The sequence below is a fragment of the Camelus dromedarius genome, chromosome 11 (genome assembly GCF_036321535.1).
Source record: "Camelus dromedarius isolate mCamDro1 chromosome 11, mCamDro1.pat, whole genome shotgun sequence".
Lineage (NCBI taxonomy): Eukaryota > Metazoa > Chordata > Mammalia > Artiodactyla > Camelidae > Camelus > Camelus dromedarius.
This window is the reverse complement of record NC_087446.1, coordinates 52,995,701-53,017,243: the sequence shown is the minus strand read 5'-3', so window position 1 is coordinate 53,017,243 and position 21,543 is coordinate 52,995,701. Positions and strand designations below refer to the sequence as shown.

Below are 21,543 nucleotides of genomic sequence, written 5' to 3'. Positions count from 1 at the left end.
GATTGAGAACAGTATTGTGTGTCTTGATTTGAGGTGCTGGTCAGACATCCAGGTGGAGATTCCCTGTATGCAGGGATGCAGTTATGTCTAGAGCTTGGAAGGGCAGTCAGAGCTCTATGGCATCACTGACTAAAGACAAGGACTAAGAAGTGACTTCAAAATATGGTGAGTGTGAGCTCACTGATGACTTCTGAGGGAGCAGAATCCAGATACCTAAGGCCTGAGTGGACGGGCCAAATGCTGAGGGCTTAAATCATGCACAACGGGACTGGCAGGGTCACCTGAAATAATTTTAAAACCCTTTTAAAAGCTGAAATCCTTGCACAAATGTAAAAGGGTTGTATGTAGCTGTCCTTTTGACAAGTTTGTTGATGAAAGGAAAAAGCAAATGGTAATGTCAGAGGAAGAGATCAGAGATTCACCCATCCTTATAGTAAAATAGCTCCTTGCTCTTTTCAATCAGCCTTCTGAAGGACAGGGCGATGGGACAGCTCCCTGCCTCCTTTTGGGTATATGACCTCCGGAAGTTCTAGCCGAAGGGCTGGATGTGGGAGAGGGATGCCACCTTCGACAACGGCTGGGGTCGGGTGCGCCTGCCAGACACTGCCAGGATAGGTGTGAGGAGACACATCTTTAAGAGGAAACAGAGCAAACGTTTACTCTGGACTCGGATAGTCCTGGGTTTGAATCCTGTCTCTGTCACCAGAGATGACCTTGCGCAGCTACTTAACCTGAAAACCTAGTTCCTCATCTGTAAATTGGAAACAATTTTGCCTACATTTTAAGGTGGTTTTGAGGATTACAGACAAGTGTCTGAAACACAATAGGTAATCATAAGTGGGTGCTACTAATGTGACCCAGCCCCTTGCTATGGGACCGAACGGATAACGGACAGCTTAGAATCTGTAACCTCCCGATCTTAGAGGGAAGGGAGAGCTCCCGCGGCCTCCTCCCTCCAGGAGGTGGGGACAAGGTGGAGGAAGGGCTGCAGGAGGAGGAGCTGGCGTGTCGCGACCCGCCCCGTCCCGTCCAGTCTGGCCTGGGCGCCGAAGGAACTGCTGTCCTAGCCGCTGCCACCCAACAGCCTGTCCTGGGTGCCCTGATCCCTGCCCCGCATCCAGTCATGACCCTGCGCCCCTCACTTCTCCAGCTCCGTCTGCTGCTGCTGCTGCTCGGTGGGGCAGCGTGCCGGGCTGAGGCCGGGTTCGAAACCGAAAGTCCTGTCCGGACCCTCCAAGTGGAGACCCTGGTGAGGAGGAGATAGACCAGGGTGCCCCGGAGGTCGGGCCTTATGGTGGGAATACTGGGGTCTGAACGAACCTAGGAGCGGGGAGGAGAGGAAGTGCGGGGACTGAATCGGGGGTCCCGAGTCCGGGGGCAAGGACGGGATCTTTGGAGGAGCCTCCGTGACTCCTGTAGTGCGATCGTAGGTGGAGCCCCCCGAACCCTGTGCTGAGCCTGCTGCCTTTGGAGACACGCTTCACATACACTACACGGTGAGGGCCTGGGGGACCGAGGCGGGGCCTGGGGGGAGGGGGCGTCACCCTGCTGAAACACGTCAGCTTTGGCATGGACACGTGGCAAGTGGTTCGGGAGTAACAACTCCCGCTCTGGGGTCGCCCAGCACGTGGCGGGGGGAGGGGCGCCCCTCTTCCCTCCCTGCTTTTTCTGCCAGTTCCTCCCCGGCACTGGCACCGAGAAGTGAAGGGTGGAGAGATATCCGCTAAGTGCCAGCCCTTATGGAGCTTCCTGTTCCTCTCTGCCCCAAGGGGAATGCTAAACTGCAGCTGCCCGGGGGTTGCCGCAGCCTGAGGCCCAGGTGTTTGCGCGCCCTGCTGGGAGGGAGAGGTACTAGGTGTGCGCTCTGGATGCTCTCTCCCTGCAGGGCAGCTTGGTAGACGGCCGCATCATTGACACTTCTCTGACCAGAGACCCTCTGGTTATAGAACTTGGCCAAAAGCAGGTGATACCAGGTATGTGAACTGTACCTCCCATTCCACTTCTTTCCAACCTAAGCCCTTTCTTAGTAACCCTTAAACTACTTTGGCTGGAATAAGACCCCAGGGCTCCACCAGCCACCTCCTGAGGTTCACGCCCCATTTCTAGGACTCCTTTTGCCCCATACCACACTGGAAACCAGAGATTTGAGAAGTGGGGAGCTCATTTGAGGGTCAAAGGGGAGTCTTCGATCCTCTCCTGGGATTTGGGGAATGGAGGTAGTTTCCTGTTGAGTTGTGTCTTCTTCTTCAAGGTCTGGAGCAGAGCCTTCTGGACATGTGTGTGGGGTGAGTATCTGCACAGGGGTGGGCTTAGGTACCCCCTCTGCATGGGTGGAGGCTATCTCTGCTATCCTTGGTCCTAGAGGAGGCAGGAGCATTTGCCCTGGCTTCACACTGGGCAGGTCAGGTCAGGTCACTGGGTACTGAGGCTTTGGATAAAGCCTCAGGCTTTCTGGCTGTGGGTTTTGTTGGAGGAGTTGAGGCATGTCAGAGGATGGACACTGTTTCTGGTCAACCTATTTGCTGCTCAGGTGGGAAGGTTCACATTTTGGGTGTGACTATCCAGAGGGTTTTGCTGGTGGGGCTTCAGATGGACTGAGGTGGCTGGCCTCCTTGGTCTCACCTTTGGCTATGACTCACATTCCTTCCCGCAGAGAGAAGCGAAGGGTAATCATTCCTTCTGACTTGGCCTATGGAAAACGGGGATTTCCGCCGTCTATCCCAGGTAAACTGACTAGGCATCTCCCTGAGGCATTCAAAATACCCTGTCCCTAAGAGCTATGAGGAGCCACATACTCTGGAGCTTGCGAAGGTCTAAACCCAGTTTGCTGAAAGCTTCAGGAGTGGCTGAGGCCTCCTTCTGCAGGGCCACATTTTTCCTTCTCAGATCACCAGCAGGGACTAGAGACATGTCTGTTACAGCAACCTGGCTTGCCCTCTGGCAGCCAGCAACTTTTAGGGAGGAGACACCTGCTTGAGACACATGGGTCTGCTGCCTGTGCCACCTCTCCAAGAACTCTAGACTTCCGTCTTTTTCCTACAACTCCAAACTCATTTATGCAGCTGGCATGGCTTCTCACCACTTCACAACTATTCCTCTCAGCATCCACTAGGGACAAGACAGAAAAAGTGATCACCATCAAGAAATTCAAAACAAAATAAAACAAAAAACAACTTGTTTTAAACCAAGCCTGCCCCATAGCTTTAAAAGCCTTCACAGGTCACTGCTGATACCTATTCCTGAAGGCCTGAGGTTGGACAGATTTCCCAAGATGCATATCACTTGCTTTTGGCTATAAGAAATGTTGTATTGCTAAAATGAATTACACCTCAGAGTACTGGGATAAAAGTTCTTATCCTAGTTCTGGCTTAGAGGGAGATCCAGAAAGAAGGGCCAGGAGGGCTAAAGAAAAATTCTTTTACCCAAAGCTCTGTTACCTCATTTCCAGTGCTGCTTCTATTTGCATTTCTCCCCCAACTCACTCCTGTTCATTCCTCTACTTCTTCTTAAACCACATCCTCCTTCCTCTCTAGCCCTTATGTTGAAACACCTATATTTTTCTAACAGTCATGTTGAATGTGCTCATTGGTTGGTGAAATTTTTAAAAGTCTAGTTTAAATCCAATTAATTTCAGCCCCACAAAGATTCTATCCACGTGGCTGTTTGGGAATGGAATACAGTTAGTACAGAGGTTCTCTAACGTATAAATGGAGAACAGCCTGTACTTTTCAGACCCACCGAAAGTTCTTCTGCCCTGTCAGAAACCTGCCACTGAACATAGGGCACAACTTGTATGTTTTGGGTAAACATGACTATCACTAGAGAGCCTCATAACCCTCCTCTGCCCTCTGCCTTTAAGAGAATTCAGTCCCACATTTAAATCTTGCCAGCTTCGTAGTTGTTGCTGTGGTGTGGTCTGCCCTCCTTGTTTTCGTTCAGATTCTGAGTCCTGGATAAAATGTACAGAGATTCTAACCCTCACCTCCTCTCTGCCTCCAGCGGATGCAGTGCTGCATTTTGACGTGGAGCTGATTGCACTGATCCGAGCCAACTACTGGCAAAAGCTGGTGAAGGGCATTTTGCCTCTGGTAGGCATGGCCATGGTGCCTGCCCTTCTGGGCCTCATTGGGTATCACCTATACAGAAAGGCCAGCACACCTAAAGTTTCCAAAAAGAAGCTCAAGGAAGAGAAACGAAACAAGAGCAAAAAGAAATAATAAATAATAATAATTTTTAAAAACCTTCTCTGCATTCTTCACCAGATACTTTTCGATCTGTGTAAGTGGGAATGAGGTAAAGGGCTGGGGAAAAAGGCATTCTGAGTTGGGTCTTGCCTGGCATGGGTGTGGTTAGAGGCTTTGGATCACTTCTCCTGGCCTCTTCCGGTCCTAACTCACCCCTAGGACCATAGGATCTCTAGGTCCTGAAGGTATGGGTTTTGGCTCCCATGGTGTCCTGACTCTGAGGAGCAATAAATCCATCAATGAGAAGTAAGTCTCCTGGTAGTTGCCTAGCTATTCTCTCTACTCCCTAACGCCGCTGTATTCCTAGCATCTTCCAAGAAGACTATTCTATCCAGTACAGCAAAGATAGAAGAAGCTCATAAACTCCATGGAGTCTTTTAATAGCAAAATTCTCAGGTCTCTCAAAACACTCTCTGGGAGTTGAAAAGAAATTTTCTTGTATCACAGGATGTGGGAGATCACATGGGCTGCTTCAATGATGTTGTAAGTGGTTGGAGGTTTTTTGTCACCTGGCTGGGCTGCAGGCGTGGACAAGGGCTGGGGTAGGTTGCTGCGATGATTGACGATGAAGAGTGGGTTGAGCTGGCTCAGCACTTCATCACTCACTGAGATGCCATCCAAGTACTGCCTGAGCATCTCCCGCAGCTTCTCATTGATTTCTAACAACTGGGCACGTCTGTGTTGGAGGCTCAGTTGCTCTAATTTCACTTTGTTGTACCTTTTCCAGAAATTCTCCATCCCTGTGTAGTCCATTATCACCTGGGAGTTGAATTAAAGGGAGAAGGTGTGTGGTAGGACCCTTGGCAAGTGCAGCCCAATGCTCTGTCATCCCCGGCCCTGGGCGACGGCCCCGGGGCCCTAGGAACTTTACCTTTGCCAGCTCGTCATTAAACTCCTTTGGGTTAATTTCCTCTATCTCCTCCTGCTCCTCGTGAGTCAATACTGATGAATAAAAAGGCAGCACTTTTTCTTCCTCTGTTTCAAATTTCCTACATATTTCAGCCAGTTTAAGGATCTTTTCACCCTATTGGAAGCAAGAAGAGACCTTTTATTAGGAAAGGGGGTGGGGAGGGGAAATAGTTGAGTTGGTTCTCCTGCTTCAATCCAGGGAAGCTACCTATCCAAATGGAAGTCAAAAGTAATAAACACATCTAACCCAAGAGTGCTTACTATGTGCCAAGCACAACTGCAAGTATTATATATTCTTCTAAAATTCATTCATTATTAACTCATTTAATTTAAAATGTGAGAGGGAGGGAACATGGAAAACAAAAGATATTCCAAGTGTCCACTCGGGTAGGAAGCAGGAGGAAGCCCTCCACCTCTCCCAAACTCCTTTCACTTCGCAGGGAGCCAGTTTCCTTGGTTTTGTTCTGACTGCCCTCTCCCCTTTGTTACCTTGTCAACAGCCATTCTCAGGGCCTTGAGGGTGGCGTTACTTTCCAGGGTGAGTCTGACTAAGTTCTCTTGTGATATTCTCCGGGCCTGAGTCCTTTGGGCCTTAAGTTTTCGCAGTTGTACAAGGACCAGCTCCTTGTCATTACGAATGTCCTGGTTCTGTTCTTCACTCTCCCGGCTGTGTACCATGATCTTGCCTTTCAAAATAATTATGGAATCCTAAAGGAACAGAGCAGATTAGAGGAAACACTTGACTAGGTGAGGGTCTTCGGTGAGACTGGCTGGGGACTGAAATCAGAGCATACCATCTTTCCCCAACCAGTGACAAGGCCCAGTGGAAACTGGGGAAAGAAGAGCAGGGGATAACGGAGCAGTTACAGCAGTGACTCAGGTTGGTTGCACTAACCTGTAGTCTCTGTATTTTTTTCATCTGTGCTTCAATCTCTTTGGAGCTCTTCTCGTCCTTCACTTTTAGAGTCTCGAAGGCAATCTTTCGATCTTCTGTGGCATCAGTGTAATTCTTGAGTGCATCCTGGAACCTTCTCCACAGATCTTCAACTATATTCTCCAGTTGCAGTCTTAGAAAGTGCTTCTCTTCTAAGTTCTAGGAAGTGGCCCCAATAGACCCAGTGCTTGGAATTACCCTATTAGCACCCTTTTACTTCTACCAGCAACCTCCCCCTCTTGAGCTGTTTGTAGCACAGCATGGTACAGAGGTCGCCAGTGAAAATGCCTACAAAGACCAGGCAGATGATATAAATAAGCGCTGTGGGCTACATGGGGCCTGTGGCAAACCAGAGAGGAAATGTTCCAATGGTGGTGGGGGGTGGGGGCACAGCTGCTCAGCTCCACACGAATGTCCCCATTTGGAAATATGGCCCAGGGTTACCAGATCTTTAAATTTGTCAAGGGAAGCTGAGTTTTTGGATTTTTATGTGAAATCTCCCAATTTTTAAATGTAGGAAGCTTATTAAAATTTTTTATAAAACACTGTGGGGCAAAATAAACCCCCCCCCCCACTCCCCAAAACCAGAGCTTCAGGTTGGCTAAGTCTGCACCCTCCAGGATAGTGGAAAGCTCTTGGGGACCCCGGGCAGGAGACCTGGCCTCTCCTGGCTCTACCACAAACCAGTAGCATGACTTTGGCAGGTCATTTCACTTCTTTGGGCCTTACTTTCTTTAGTTACAAACCACAGGGGTGAGGCCATATGATCTCCTTGGTGCGTTTTAGCTCTTAAATGCATTTCCTAGACATTTCAAAGTGGTCCTCCCTCCCCGCCAATTTTCACAAAATTACAAAAAGCAGTAGGGGTACGTATATTGGCAGCAGGCATTTTATTGACTACGTTGGTTAAAGGGATCTCTTCTAGCTCTACCAGCCTTGAGCACGTTTCTCTCACTTCTCTCCCAGTTCCTGCCTAACTGCTCTCCCTTGGTACCTTGTTTTTGAGATCATCCCACATGCTCTGGAACTCCAGCTTGCTTTCATACTCAGAATCTATATAGTTCTGTTCCATGGCCATGAAAACATCTTGTAGGTAGTGAATCTCTTTTTCATGTTGGTCAATAATTGTCTTCCTATAGGAGACAAGACACTGTCCTTGCTCTGAGGGATAAAGCATATGAACCAATAATGACAACTCAAAGCAGTATGTAATAAAACTATATGAATGGTATAAACTCTTAGGTCTGATGACAAACAGAGGGAGGGTGAGTTCTATTCTTTTTTTTAGGGCCAGAAAGAATGAATAAGATTATTTTGATTTCTGAATAGGTAATACATTCATATGGTACAGAAAAAAAAAGCAGAAAAGCTACAGTGAAAAGTCCCCTGAGTAGTAGATGGGTAGGATTTTGATAGTTGAAAATGGGGTGGGGAGGGGATAGCTCAGTGATGGAGTGCATGCTTAACATGCATGAGGTCCTGGGTTCAATCCCCAGTATCTCTGTTAAAAAAATTAAAATATAAATAAATAAACCTAATTACCTACCGCCCCCAAAATGTTTGTAAAAAAGAAAAGAAAAAAAAAAAAAGAAAGAAAGTGGGTGGCTGCTTTCAGGCAGCACCTTGACGCAGGCTCTGGATACTCCTGTATACTCAATCCCCCATCTCCTCTTAGGCCCCCACACCTTTCTGTCTCAAACTCCTTGGTGAGGGCCTCCAGCTCCATGTTGTAACTCTCCTCTAGGAGGCTGAGCCGGCATCTCTGCAGAGCCAGGAGCTGGTCGACGTTGTGCAGGTGGCTGCGCAGGGCGTGGGCATACTGCTCCTCTGCTTCTGACAGGTCCTTCGCTAAAGACTGTATAGAAAGCACAGAGTTACCATTTTGGCTGAATGACATCTGTGTGAGGAAATAAAAATGTACTCAGCTGGCTAGCTGGGTGGCATGAAGGGCATCCCCTTCCCCCAACTCCGTTCCTAGTGCCAATTCTTTGGCTCTGGGAGTACTGGTTCTCCCACTTTTGAATGTGGGAAGCCAGTGTCTGTAGGGGCCATGTGAAAGCACTGCAGTTAACAGCCCAGCTGAATTCCCAGCTGACAGCCAGACTCAACTGCCAGTCAGCGTAAGACACCCAGCTCAGTCAAGCCTTCAGATGACTGCAGCCCCAACCGACATCTGACTGAAAACCATGCGAGATGCCAGGCAAGAACCTCCCTGGTAAGCTAAGTCAACCTACAGTTCACAGAGAGTTAAATAAGATGTTGTTTCAAGTCACTAATTTTGGAATGGTTTGTTACGTGGCAGTAGATAACGGGCACAAAAAAGGGACAGTGTGAACATCAATAAGGCTAAGAACTGCAGTGGACTGAAAAAATGTCAACCTGTTTGATTATGAGCGTATCAGGATGCTTTAGAAAAATCAGTTACCATTAGAGGGTGGCAGACAACCAATTTTTTTTAACTGGTTTATAAAGGGAAGAGAAAGAGTCAAGCATTTCTTATATAAACTATACCTCTGGGTCACTGAATTATAAATGATAGGAAGTATCTTTTTACAGAAGTATTGAAACTAATAAATGAAAAATGAATGATGCTATTAGCAAATCAGCACTTTGCAATCTCCAGTGAATTGGATAATCGTCAGCTGCTAACATCACAAATGTACCTTCTACTGGAAGAACACAACACCTGTGAGTTTCTAGATGGAATTACCAGACACAGGAAATACTGAAGACAAATTAACATGTTGAACTAAAATACAGAATACTATGCAGTTGTAAAACAAAAAATGTGAAGCTCTTTATGGGCTAATGTGGAATAATCCCCAGGATATATTATTAAGTGAAAAAGGCAAGGGGTAGAACAGTATGTAATACTACCATTTGTGTAAAACAAAGGTTTACTCATGAAACTAAAATTATTGGGAGGGGCATAGGGTGGCTGAAAGGCACCAGTGAAAGGGAACTTTTCTCTATATAACTTTTTTAATCTTTTGAATTTTGAATAATGTGAATGAATTACCTATTAAAAAGAGTAAAACAAATTAAAATTAAAGTGAGTAAAACAAAAAAGTATTCACAAGAGAGCAGGGGGAGGGTATAGCTCAGTGGTTAGAGTACATGCTTAGCATGCACAAAGTCCTGGGTTCAATCCCCAGTACCTCCACCAGAATAGCTAAATAAATAAATAAACCTAATTATCCACCCCCCAGAAAAAAAAACAAAACAAAAAAAGCATTTACTGAATGCCCACATGATCCACTCACCATAAACTACCCCAGAACTAGCTTTTACCTTGTGTATTTATTATGAAAAGGATTTATGAAATAGGTGCTGATAATGGAAGACTGTTCACTCACTCAACAGATGTTTACTAAACGTGCTATGTACCAGCACCATGCTGGGTGCTGAGGATTCAGAGATGGAAAGATGTTCTCACTGCCCCCCAAAGAAGCTTGAAGTCTTGCAGTAGGAAAAGTTATATAAACAGAAAATTACAGTATCACATGCAAAATGCTATGAGGTGGATGATTTCCCAGTGATAATGGGATATAAAGGGCTGAATGCCTACATCTGACTAAGAGCAGTAGGGAAGGCTTCACAGGAAAGACGTCATTTGTATCACTCTTAAAGGAAGAGTGAGAGTGTTCCTGGAAGAGTGGGGAGATGGGGAAAAGAGAATTCCAGATAGAGGGAAGAGCATGTGCAAAGGTACAGGAAGGAAAGAAGGCTGGCTATGCGAAAGGTACAGGCAGAGGCAAGATCATGAAGGGCTCTGATGTTCTTTCCATGGGGTTTGGATCTTTTGCTGTAGAAGAGGGGAGCCACTAAGGAGATTTAAGTAGTGGAGTAACAGGATCAGAGTTTTGTTTTAGAAAAACAATCCTGGTGGCTGTGTAGACAATCATCCAGAGGCAGTTGAGCACAAAGGCTGGAAGATAAGAGACTATTGCAGTAGTCCACGTGGGAGATAATGCCCAGGTCTCAACTACAGCAGGACAGTAGGGAAGAGCAGGGTGTGACTTTGAAAAATACTTAAGGAGAAGATTTATACAAGACTTAGTAACAGAAGTCAGGGATGGAGGCAGAAGCTAGGATGATTCCCAGATTCCTGGATTGGGTGATTCGGTGAATGGCGCCTGGGTGATTCGGTGAATGGCTCCAGCTACCCGAATAGAGTATAAGGAAGACCAGATTGTGGTGGATGGCGAATGGGGCTGGCTAGGGAAGGGGGAGCTCATGAATTCAGTTGTGAGGACAATGCAACAGCCAGGAACAGATATCTAGGGATCCTGAATATAGGGATTTGGAACTCAAGAGAAAAACCCCTTAGAAAAAAAAGATGGTATGGACTCAACTCAAGAACCTCCCAAGAGTGTAAGGATGGCTAATTGAATTGCCCAGAGAGCCAGAACTCTTACCAATGGAGATCTTCTCAACCTCATCCAGGGCCACGGAAGTTGAATTAAAGAGGCCAAACAGAATTTGGCTGAATAAAGCGCTGGAGTGCGAATCAAAATTGTGCTTTCATCACAGCCCTCTCACTGACTTGCTGTGTGACCTTGGGCAGGCTGGTTCCTCTTTCTGGAACTGAGTGTTCTCTCATTAAAATGAAGGTGTAGGACTAAGTTCAGGGCCTTGGGTGATGTCTACTGTGCCTTACAACTCTAATATTGTTCTGTACTGGTTTGAGGCAGTAGATGACCAAGGAGAATGGCTCCTCTAAGGGAGGGAGAGGGATGACAGCCCAATAATCTATTTTTCATTTCAGTGAAATCACCAATAGCCTGGCTTAATCACAGGCTGTGTCTTGTTAGGGCTCGATTAATTAATTCACTCAGCCCATTTTGTTAAGAGAAGAGATCAAAGCAGCCAAATTCAAGTGTTCCCTTGGGAAGAGCACTTGCCTTGATGACACTGTCCTTGCAGTCCACCACTCGTTCAAATGTTTGGCTGAGGATCTCAATATCTTTATGAAGCTCTCTGGTCTTGACTTCCCGAAGGACCATTCTCCACTGCGTGTTAATCTTATTAAGGTTCAGAGCACTATTGTGCTCCTCCTTGGCCAGCTTGTCCTGTGCGAAGGAATAAATATACCCCCGCCGGGAGGTCAGGGTTAAAAGCCCTGATACGGTACAACAAACAAGATCACACTTAATTTGTCAACTGACACTCTGCCTTTTGTCTTTTCTGAGGGACCAAAGCTCCTGGTGGCTAACATTCAGGAGTTCCTGTTCTCATTTTGGGAGGGTCTGAAGTAAGACAGAACAGCCCAATGGCATTTTAAGAAGGGTAAAGGTGAATTTCCTTCTGAGTGGAGGCATCAGAGCAGGATATTGTTTGTAAGGACCCATCTCCAGGGAGAATGTCAGAATTTCAGAGAGCTCAGACAGCTGACAGCACCCACTGTCCCAGTTCTGGGGCTAAGTTGTGATTGCCAAGCTCTAGACCACCTCCCTCCCTCCATACTTCACAGAGAAATGCCTCTTCCCCCAAACAACATTGCCTGAAATCTAAGTATATCTGGGTCTTAAGACTTCCAGAGGAGGGGAGGCCAGCATAAAAATGAGGCCAACACAACGACAGGGTCAAGGCAAAAGGGGCCAGTGCAGGGAGTGGGTAGAGTTTGGGCAGGGAGTAATGCAAAAATCCATCACCTTCAAGAACTGGTTCAGGAGCCTCTCTTTTTTCTTGGCCATCTCCTCCTCTGCCAGCAACTTCTGCTGAAACAGCAGCAGCTGTTCCTCATCGGACAGGGGCATCTTGGCCTTTTTCCCTTTCTTAGACATGGCTGTGTAGGGGACTGGATCTCGGCGAGGATCCTCGGCCTGCCAGGGCCAGTGCTAGAGGCGGTAGGAGGAAAATGTCTCTAGAAAGGAGCCTTCTGGAACTACCCCTGGAGGGTGGTGGACCCTTGTATCCCAGTCCTCAGGCAGGAGGGAGCGTGCAATAGCGGTGAGGCGGGTCTACCAAAGCAAAAGGCGCATCTCCGTCTCCTAGCAACGGGAATCTCACAAAGATGCCACTGTTGGAGCTACGAGGAGAGGCCCTGGCTTGGAGCGCCCTCTGCCGGCTGGAGGACTGCAATCTGTTTTTGAGAGAGGGTCGTTTTCCCTCAAAATCTCTAGCCTCCTCACTGAACACTTTGAAAAGCTTTTTTGGATTGTTTTTCATAGAATGGCCATATTTAAAAATATAGGTAATAAGAAATTTTGGAGAGATATGGAGAAACAGGAACACTTATACGTTGGTGGTGAGAATTAAAAATGATACAGCCACTTTGGAAAACAGTTTGGCAGTTTCTTAAAATGTTAAATATAAATTTACCAAGTGATCCAGCAATTTCACTTTTAGATGTCAATCTAAGAGAAATGAGAGCGTATCCAAGGGCTCGCACAAGAATGTTTTTAGCAGCATTATTCATAATAGCCCAATTGGAAACAAGAAGTTTATCCAACAAGTGAATGGTAGACAAAATATGCTCTTTCCATACAGCGGAATACTATTTAACAGTAGAAAGGAACAGATTATGCATGCATGCTACAACGTGAATAAAATGCAAAAACTTGTTCAAAGAAGCCAGATATAAGAGACCACATATTGTAAGGTTCCATTTTCATGAAATATCCAGAAAAGGCAAAGGTAAAGATGGAAAGTAAGCTACAAATTACTTGAGGTGGGGAGGGGAGATTAATATTAAATGCACATGAGAGATCATATTGGGTTGATGAAAATGTTCTAAACTGATTTATGTTAGACAACTTGATGAATAGAATAAAAGGGCTGAGTAAGAGGAAACTCCTCCTGCCTGCCTGACTGCTTGAGTTGAGACAATGGTTTTTTCTGGTCTTTGGACTCAGACCAAACATCAGATGGATGGAGATTTTATATATATATATATATATATAATATATATAATATATATATATATATATATATATGTTCTGTTTCTCTGGAGAACTCCAACACAGGCATTATATCTCACATTTAAAACAACTTTATTGAGGCATATTTTGCATATCATAATTCACCCTTTTCAAGTGTATAATTCAATGATTTTTTTTTTGCCTGAGGACTATTGATGCATTTGCTTAAGCAGAACAAAGGAGTACACAATAAGCATGAAACAAAGAGAGATATTCCCACACAAGGTGATAAGCCCAGCGCAGGCTGTATGGGCTCTTTACTTCTTGGTAAGAAAGTGTTCCAGGCCCAAGGTCCATTCTTATGGGGCTGAATGGGGGTTGAAAGATTGAGAACATGAGACTGCCTTTCCTAGCAAAAGGTGATCCAGATCCCTGTGAACTGAATGATGACATAAAACTAAACAGTTGATACACTACTGAGACAGAACCAGGAAGGTGTATTGCTGGCTTCGCCAGCTGAAAGCAAACTGCTTTTGGTAAGGATGGAGAAAGACACTTGCCAGCTCACTAGCTACATACCAAGCACCAAGGAATGTGTTGATCTGGTCAAGCAATGAAACCACATCTGGCAATTGGAGTCACTACCTGGTTAAACTTACAATAATCTGCTCTCATTCTCCAAGATCCATCTGTCTTCAGCACAGGCCAAATAGGTGAGTTGAATGGTGATGTGGTAGAAACCACGACTCCTGCACCTTTCAAGAACTTGATGATACTAATCTGTATAATCTCTCCAGGAATTCGGTATTTCTCTTGGTTTACAATTTTCCTAGGTAGAGGCAGTAGGCAGTTCTAGTGGCTTCCACTTGGTCTTTCCCACCATAATAGCCCTCAACCCACAGGTCAGGGAACCCATGTGGGTATTCTGGCATCTGCTGAGTGTATTCCAATTATGCATTGCAGAATTGGGAAAACAACCATAGCATGGGTTCAGGGATTCACTGGCCCAGGGTGAGATAGACCTAACTGATCATCTTATGATCTCTAGAAGCCCCTACTGTGACTAGTGGACCACAGTGAAAATTTAGGTCTCCTGGGTTTAGTGTCATTTCATAGCCAGTGTCCTGTAGTCCCTGAAAAGTTTGACTATTTCCTTTTCCCCAATGCACAATGACTCTGGTAAAAGGCCATAGGTCCTTTTGGGGAAGGCTAGGAGAAAGATGAACAGTCCAAATTTTTGGCAGTGTACTGAGGTCCTTCCTCAAGAAGACCCAAACTCTTCTTCATTCAAAGGGCTCTGGGTCTGTTAAGTGGCTCAACTCTAGGAACTGACTGAGGGGCTATGACTCTCTGCTTTTATGATTCAAGTTAGAATTTTGATCACCTGACCTAGACCTTTTCTGCTTATACAGATCAAGTAAGAATTTAGTAGGCTTCCTATCTAGTTCACTTCTAGGAACACCATGATCGACATCAATCTATGTAATGGGTCTTTGTCAGTCAGACGTCTGATTTCTGCTTTGAATATGCTCTCCATTATGGTAGCCACTCCCACCCGGCCTTTGGTGGTTGAGTGCTGCCACTTGACCCCTGCAGCCCTAGGACCTAATTTCTCCCTTGCATGTATTTTTCCCAATTCAGTGGCTTACCTTTTCACCAAAAAAAAAAAAAAAAAAAAAAAAATCATAATATTCTTCCTTTCCCTTTTCATCTTTTTAATGTTTTGCTTGTTTTTAATCAACAGAATATTTTAAAAATGTAACATAGTCAAATATATCATTCTTTTCCTTTAGGCTTGCTGTTTCTGTTTTGCATACTGTTTAAGAAGTCATTCCCTATCCTAAGGTCATGCAGATAGGTTCCTATCTTATTTTCTAAAGGCTTTATTGTTCTACCTTTTACATTTATACCTATAATTCACCTGGAGTTGATTTTTATCTATTGTGATTTTACATATACCTTGGAGACATTTCCTCACTGCTCTGCACATCCCCTTTGTCATAAATCAAGTGTCCATATATGTGTGTGTTTCTGTTTTGTTTCCTTATTCTATTCCATTGGCCTCTTTCTATATCCTGTAGCAATGCCATACTGTCCTAATTATTATAGCTTTATTATAAGTCTTGATATTTGCTGGACCAAGAACTCACATATTATTCTTCTTGAAGAGTCTTGGTTATTCCTGACCCTTTGAGTTTCTGTATAAATTTATAAATCAGCTTGTCGGTTTCCATTAAAAAAACCCTGTTAGGACTTTTTTTTTCCTTGTTAGGATTTTATGGGGCAAATCTCTAGATAAGTTTGGGGAGAAGTGCCGTCTTTACGGTATTGGGACATGATATATCCCTCTATTTTGGTCTTCTTTAATTTCTCTTAATATTGTCATATAATTTCCCTATTAGAGGTCCTGAATATATTTCATTAGAATTATTTTTAGATATTTGATTTTTTAAATTCAAATGTAAATGGTACCTTTTAAAACTTACTTTTTTTGTTTGTTGCTGATATATTGATTTACATGAAATATTGATTTTTGAAGATTGATCTTATATTCGGCAATATTGCTAAACTCATTTCTTAACTCATAATTTATGTGTAGATTTCTCAGGATTTTCTATCTCACAATTGTATCATCTGTAAATACTGACAAATTTATTCCTTCTTTTTCTCAAATTGTTTATTCCTTTTTCTTGCTTTCATGCACATTACATTATTCTAGTTCAAAATTTCAGAATAATGTTAAACAATACTGAATAGAAAAATGGTAGGATACCATATGATCCAGCAATCCCACTCCTGGGCATATATCTGGAGGAAAATATAATTTGAAAAGACACATGCACCACAATGTTCACAGCAGAACTATTTACAATAGCCAAGACATGGAAACAACCTAAATGTCCATTGACAGCTGACTGGATAAAGAAAATGTGGTATATATACAAGGAATACTACTCAGCCATAAAAAATAAAATAATGCCCTTTGCAGCAATATGCATGGACCTGGAGATCGTCATTCTAAATGAAGTAAGTCAGAAAGAAAAAGAAAAATACCATATGATATCACTTATATCTAAAAAAAAAGGTCACAAATGAACTTATCTACAAAACAGAAACAGACTTACAGACATGGAGAATAAATTTATGGTTACCACGGGGCAAAGGGCATAGGAAGGGATAAACTGAGAATTCAAAATTTGCACCTTCTGGGAAGTGATGGAAATGTTAGCTATCTTTTTTTTTTTTTTGAAATGTTAGCTATCTTGATTGTGATGGTGGTTTCATTGGTGTATACATCTATCAAAATTCATCAAATTGTACATCTGAAACATGTGTAGTTTACTGTACAAGAATCATACCACAATAAAGGTGTAAAAATTTTTTTTTAATTAAAAAAACGATAGGGGACATTTTTTTTGGATCTCAAAGGGAAAGCTTTCAACATTTCACCACTAAGTATGATATTTGCTTCTAGGGATTTCAAAGTTATTCTTTATCAAATTAAGAAAGTTTTCATTTATTCCTTAGTTAATTAGGTTTGATTATTTTAAGTCATAAATGGATGTTGAATTTTACCAAACACTTTCCTGCGTTTATCGCTCTGCACTGCCCCCTTTGTCATAAATCAAGTGTCCATGTATGTGGACAAAACCATTCAATTTTTCTTGTATGTTGAGTTCATATAGTAAATTACATTGATTTTCAAATGTTAAAATTCCTTGCCATTTTTGGAATAAGGTGAACATAGTCATAATATATTATCCTTTTTATATACAGCTTAATGTTACTTGTTTCTATCTTGCTTAGAAATTTGCATTTGTGATCATGACTTTAATTTCCCTTTTTTATAATGTTTTTATAAGGTTTGGTGTCAAGGTTATGCTTGCCTAATAGAATGAATTGGGAAGAGTTTTTCTTTCTATTATTTAGAAGAATTTTTGTCTAGCTGGCTTTATTTCATCCTTAAATGTTTGGTAGAATTCACTGGTGCCATATCTGAGCCTAGCATTTGATTTGTGGGACTTTTTAAAATGAGAACTTTATTGAGATATAATTCACATACCATACATTCATCCACTTAAAATGTACAGTTCAATGGTGTTTAGTACATTCACAGAGTTGTGCAACCATCACCACAATCAATTTTAGAATACTTCCGCCACTCCAAAAAGAAACCCCAAACCGTTAGCAGTCCCTCCCTTTTTGTGGCAATGTTTTAAATTATAGACTCAGTTAAGAGTTTTCTAGGGGGAGAGGGTATATAGCTCAGTGGTAGAAGTGCATGCCTAGCATGCATGAGGTCCTGGGTTCACTTCCCAGCACCTCCATTAAAGAAATAAATAAATAAACCTAATCAAAAAAAGTTTTCTGCTTCCTTCATGGTCAAACCCAATGCCCACACTTCAGGATTAGCTTTTCTCAGAGACTCCAGCTCCAGGATCAATGTCAGCAAACAACAAGGCACTGATTGTCTGTGGCACTGTGCAGGGATACAGAAAGGAGATGAGTGAAGAGGGCAATGAACCCAGGCTCTACATAACTCTGTTTTAGCACGAGGTTAGAGCTGAGATTTTGAGCAAGTTTACATTCTGAATCTGCATCTTTGTCTACCAAGTAGGGAGCATAATCTCCTCTATTTTTCAGGACTAGGGTGGGACAAATGAGAGAATGTGTGTAAAAGCACTTTGGAAATCGTAAAGTATTCAAGTATTATTGAAGAGCTGGCGATTTAGCTAAGGAGACACATACTAAATATAGAAACATAAGTGTGTGCAACAATACATTTTTGAGCACTCACTGTGTGCTAAGCTCTATATTAAGGGCTGTGTATGCATTACCTCATTGGATTCTTACAATTACCCTCTGAAGTAAGTGCTGCTCTTATTTTTATTTTAGAGATGAGAAAAGCAATGCTTAGAGGGATTGAGTAACTCACTCAAGGTTATACGGCTACAAAGGACAGCTTGTGGAGAGGAGCTGCTCAGTTTGGACTTACCAATAGCCCTTGAGAAGACTGCTTTTATGGTCTCTCAACGAAGCTTGACAGGGTAGGAGTTACTCCAGTATCGCTTATAAAGCAATCCCTCCTCCACCCTGACGTCTGTCTCCCTCTCTCCATAATTTTCTGTGAACGTTTTCTCTTTGCCCTTCTTATGCACCCCACCCTGAAATTCAGATTCTTCTCATAGCTTCACAAATCAGTTCTGGGATGGATGCAGAGGCTCTTGTTTCCATGGTGATGTGGGGAGGCTGGTACACCACAAGCCAAGTGTAGGCGATGCAGAGAATTGGCTCAGGATCCAAAGGTGTCGGCAGTAGCCAGGCTCCAGGAAAAGAGATCGATGAGAAAGCCAAGTTTAAGTGACTGGACCTCCCTTGAGCTCCAGAAGGACTTCCACCCCCAACAAACCCCCTGCCCTCCCCAAACTCCTAATTTGGGAGTAGACCGTAGGAGCCCTGGGAAGGGAAGCGGTGGAGGCTTCAAAACAGAAGCTACCGCCCCTGACTTGTTCGAAGACAAAGCCTAATCTCGTTGGGAAAGTCTACCCAGTTGGGGGGTAGCCCCCTCCCCTAGCCCCTCTGCCTCGCCTCACTCTCCTCTTCCCCGCTCTGACCTCATTCTTTGAGCCCTGGCCGGGTCGCTGAAGGGGAGCCGCGCGGCCAGCAGGGGGCAGAGTCTCCCTCCGTCAGAGCTCCTGTAGGAATCCTTCCTCTGCTCCTGCTACCCCTGTTCTCACCAGGATTATTTTCAGCTGACAGGCTGCAAAGGCGCAGTAGGTGGATTTCGGGACAGGGGAGGGGTTCTGGCAGGGGTTGTGAGCATGTGAAACTTTGGTCTTAGGCTATGAGCCCCACTGGAGAGAGGGGTATTTAGGGCCACAGAGTCAGGGCACCTTAAATTTACCGACAAAGGTTTCTTCTGAGGTTTTTCTTGATAGGTTGAAAACATTAAAAATGCCCTAACCCTGAGGAGTGGCTTAGTCATCCATTCAGTAACTGTTTATTGAGTATCAACAATTATATTCACAGATGGATGCATCCAGTCAGAAGTGAGTGTTTACGGAATGCCTACACAGTGGTTCTTAACCTTTTTTTGGCTGGGGGGAGGCATTGCATACCCCTCGAGATTATGATTAAAAAAAAGAGACCCTCTCCTAGAAAGAATGCACTACAAATCTACAAACATTTTTGTATGATTTTGGGACCCTCCTGAACTCCTGGGGGCTCCTCTGTAGACCCCAAGTCTTAAACTCCTGGTCTATTATGGGCCCTGTGCTGGGCACTGAGGGTATGATACAAATTAGATAAACATGGTCCCCACCCTTTCTGAGCTTGATGGGCTGGTGGGAGACACAGAAGACAAAAGGAATTTTCACATATTGAAGTATGGGGAGGTCATTCTGGCTTATACATGAGTTAGCTTGAATTTTATGCTAACTAGAACAGCCTGTTTGGGGCCTTTACAATGCACATCTGCTTTAATTATGAAAGAAAAGGGCACTCTGACCAGAAGTAAAGAATGTCTGTGTTAAAAATAAAGATGAAATGCCTCCTTTCGTGGGATGCCAATGCTGGTTCTCCTTTGATAAGACTCCCTTCCCAGGTGCCAAGGCCGTACTGACTTACTGTGTATGTGCTGATCTTTTCTTCTTCTTTTTTTGGAAAACTTGAAGGAACATATCCCTGACTTGTTTGATGTTCTTTGTTCTGACAAGACATAAAACGGTGCTGAAAACCATACTTCCCCAGAGCAGTTCCTCAGAGTTATCTGAGAAGCTGTCTTCCAGGCTATAGTCCTCAGTTTGGCTCAAATAAAACTCTTTTCTATTCCTATAAAGATTGTTTATTGATTATTTTCATCAACACAGATAAGTGAAGAAATACTTAAAATACAGTCGGGAAATTCAGGTGCGGGGAGACCCACCAGGACCTAGACCAGGGCTCTTATGGAAGGCTTCCTGGAGGAAGTGACAGGTAAACTGAGAGCCGAAAAAGGAGCAGGAGCTGGTCAATAAGACCACTTGGGGCAGGGAGAGAGCATATGGAAAGGCCCCGAGGAGAGAGAACAGCAAACCTGAGAGGCTGACAGCAGGCCTGTGTGGCTGGCTCAGAGATGCCAGGCGGAGGAGTCATGAGAAATGGGGCTGGAGGGTAAGGGCCATATGTAGGCCCTGGGATGCAACAAAAAACAGGGAGACAGCTGCTCCCCTCAAGGACAGAGATAGGAAAGCCGGTGGCTATGCTGCAGATGTGTAAATTGACACTGGGAGTGAGCAGAGGGAGATGTGGGAGCATGTGGACGGAGCTTCAACCCCAGTCTTGGGGATCAGGCCCAGGGCCCAGGAAACGAGGCTCAGTGGTACATTCAGTGTGTCCAGAATTCCTTCAGCCTCTGAAAACAGCTGGGGGACAAAAGAAGAAGTCACGAGGGCACCTTGGGTTGACTGAAGCCTACCATCAGGAACATCTGCTATTCTCGGGGTTATGACGTCTGGGCTGGCATGAGTTCAGCTCTGCCAACTTTTTTAAGTACCCGAGTTGTGGCCAGAAACAGCCTTGGCTAGAAAAGCAGGTGAAGAGAGAGAGCAGTAGGCTTGGCCCTGGCTCCCCACTGTAGGCTTAGGGGTGGGTCTGGAAAGAGACAGGGAAGCAGATGTTGCAATGAGGTATTGCCAGTGATTTATTTTATTTTGCAAACATTCATATAGTCCTTACTACATGCTAGGCACTGTCCTAAACACTTAGTAAATTCTAATTCTTAACACTCCTAGGAGATAGGCATGATCATCGGTGTCATTTTATACATGGGGAAAATGAGGCACAGAGCAGTTAAGTAACTTGACAAGATCAAACAGCAAGTGACAGAGGTGCCATCTGAACCTAGGCAGGCTGGCTCCAGAGTCTGTGCTCTTAGCCACTAAACTATGCTACCTCTGAAAGGAGGGCGTTGAAAGGGCTAAGAGTTGTACCTGGGCCTCCCGCATAAGACAGGTGAGAATTCTATCATTCCACCTCCTAGGACACTGATACAGTACAGGGAGGCAGGCTATGTGGGAGGTCCCAGGGCAGTGGGAAGAGCCATGGGTAATGGTGGGGCCTTGCAACCATGGGCAGCTGCCAGAAACTAAGACTTAGGGTCCAGGATGGAGAGGGGCAGCTAGCTAAGGGGAGGTCAGGGGGCTGGTAAAGTGGCACCTCCTATGTGGCCCCTGAGCTCCAGCCCCTTCCTTGTCATTGTCATTTCTTGCCACTCTCCCTCACTCACGATGTTCTTTCCTGCCCCAAGGTCTTCTTATTTTGCTGTTGCCTCTGCCCTGAAACACCCACCCCCGGCACACAGACACACACCCCTTACCTTTCCGCAGGCTGACACCCACTCATTCTTCAGATCTGAGCCTCACTGTGGGGTCTTCAGAGAGGCCCTTTGGGATCCAATCTCTGAATTAGATCCCTTCCATTGTTCTCTCATAGTAGCAGCCTATTATTTTCCTTTATAACTCATAACTTGAAATTATAGATCCAGTTGTGTTTATTCATTTAATGTTTGACTCTCCCATTAGACCATGGGCTCCCTGAGGCCGAGGGCCCCATC

At 44.5% G+C, this 21,543-nt stretch overlaps 2 protein-coding genes across 3 annotated transcripts; one reads left to right on the top strand and one right to left on the bottom strand.

The window, feature by feature from the left end:
- The first annotated feature begins 991 nt into the window (after positions 1–991).
- Positions 992–4,240, top strand: FKBP11 (FKBP prolyl isomerase 11). 2 transcript variants are annotated; one of them, XM_010997432.3, is made up of 6 exons: positions 997–1,249; positions 1,431–1,496; positions 1,886–1,973; positions 2,252–2,285; positions 2,654–2,724; positions 4,000–4,240. In XM_010997432.3, exons 1-6 carry the CDS (start codon positions 1,124–1,126, stop codon positions 4,215–4,217), a joined length of 603 nt encoding a protein of 200 aa, XP_010995734.1. In that variant the 5' UTR covers positions 997–1,123; the 3' UTR covers positions 4,218–4,240. The 2 variants fall into 2 exon arrangements, with proteins under 2 accessions (XP_010995735.1, XP_010995734.1); XM_010997433.3 differs by lacking the exon at positions 1,431–1,496 and having other exon boundaries at positions 992–1,249.
- A 363-nt stretch (positions 4,241–4,603) lies between these two features.
- Positions 4,604–12,061, bottom strand: CCDC65 (coiled-coil domain containing 65). The gene is made up of 8 exons (XM_010997435.3): positions 11,742–12,061; positions 10,992–11,159; positions 7,773–7,942; positions 7,082–7,220; positions 6,049–6,246; positions 5,643–5,861; positions 5,116–5,268; positions 4,604–5,003 (listed from the first exon to the last, which is right to left on the bottom strand). The coding sequence occupies exons 1-8, from the start codon at positions 11,871–11,873 to the stop codon at positions 4,686–4,688; spliced, it is 1,497 nt and encodes a 498-aa protein (XP_010995737.1). The 5' UTR covers positions 11,874–12,061; the 3' UTR covers positions 4,604–4,685.
- Positions 12,062–21,543: the final 9,482 nt, after the last annotated feature.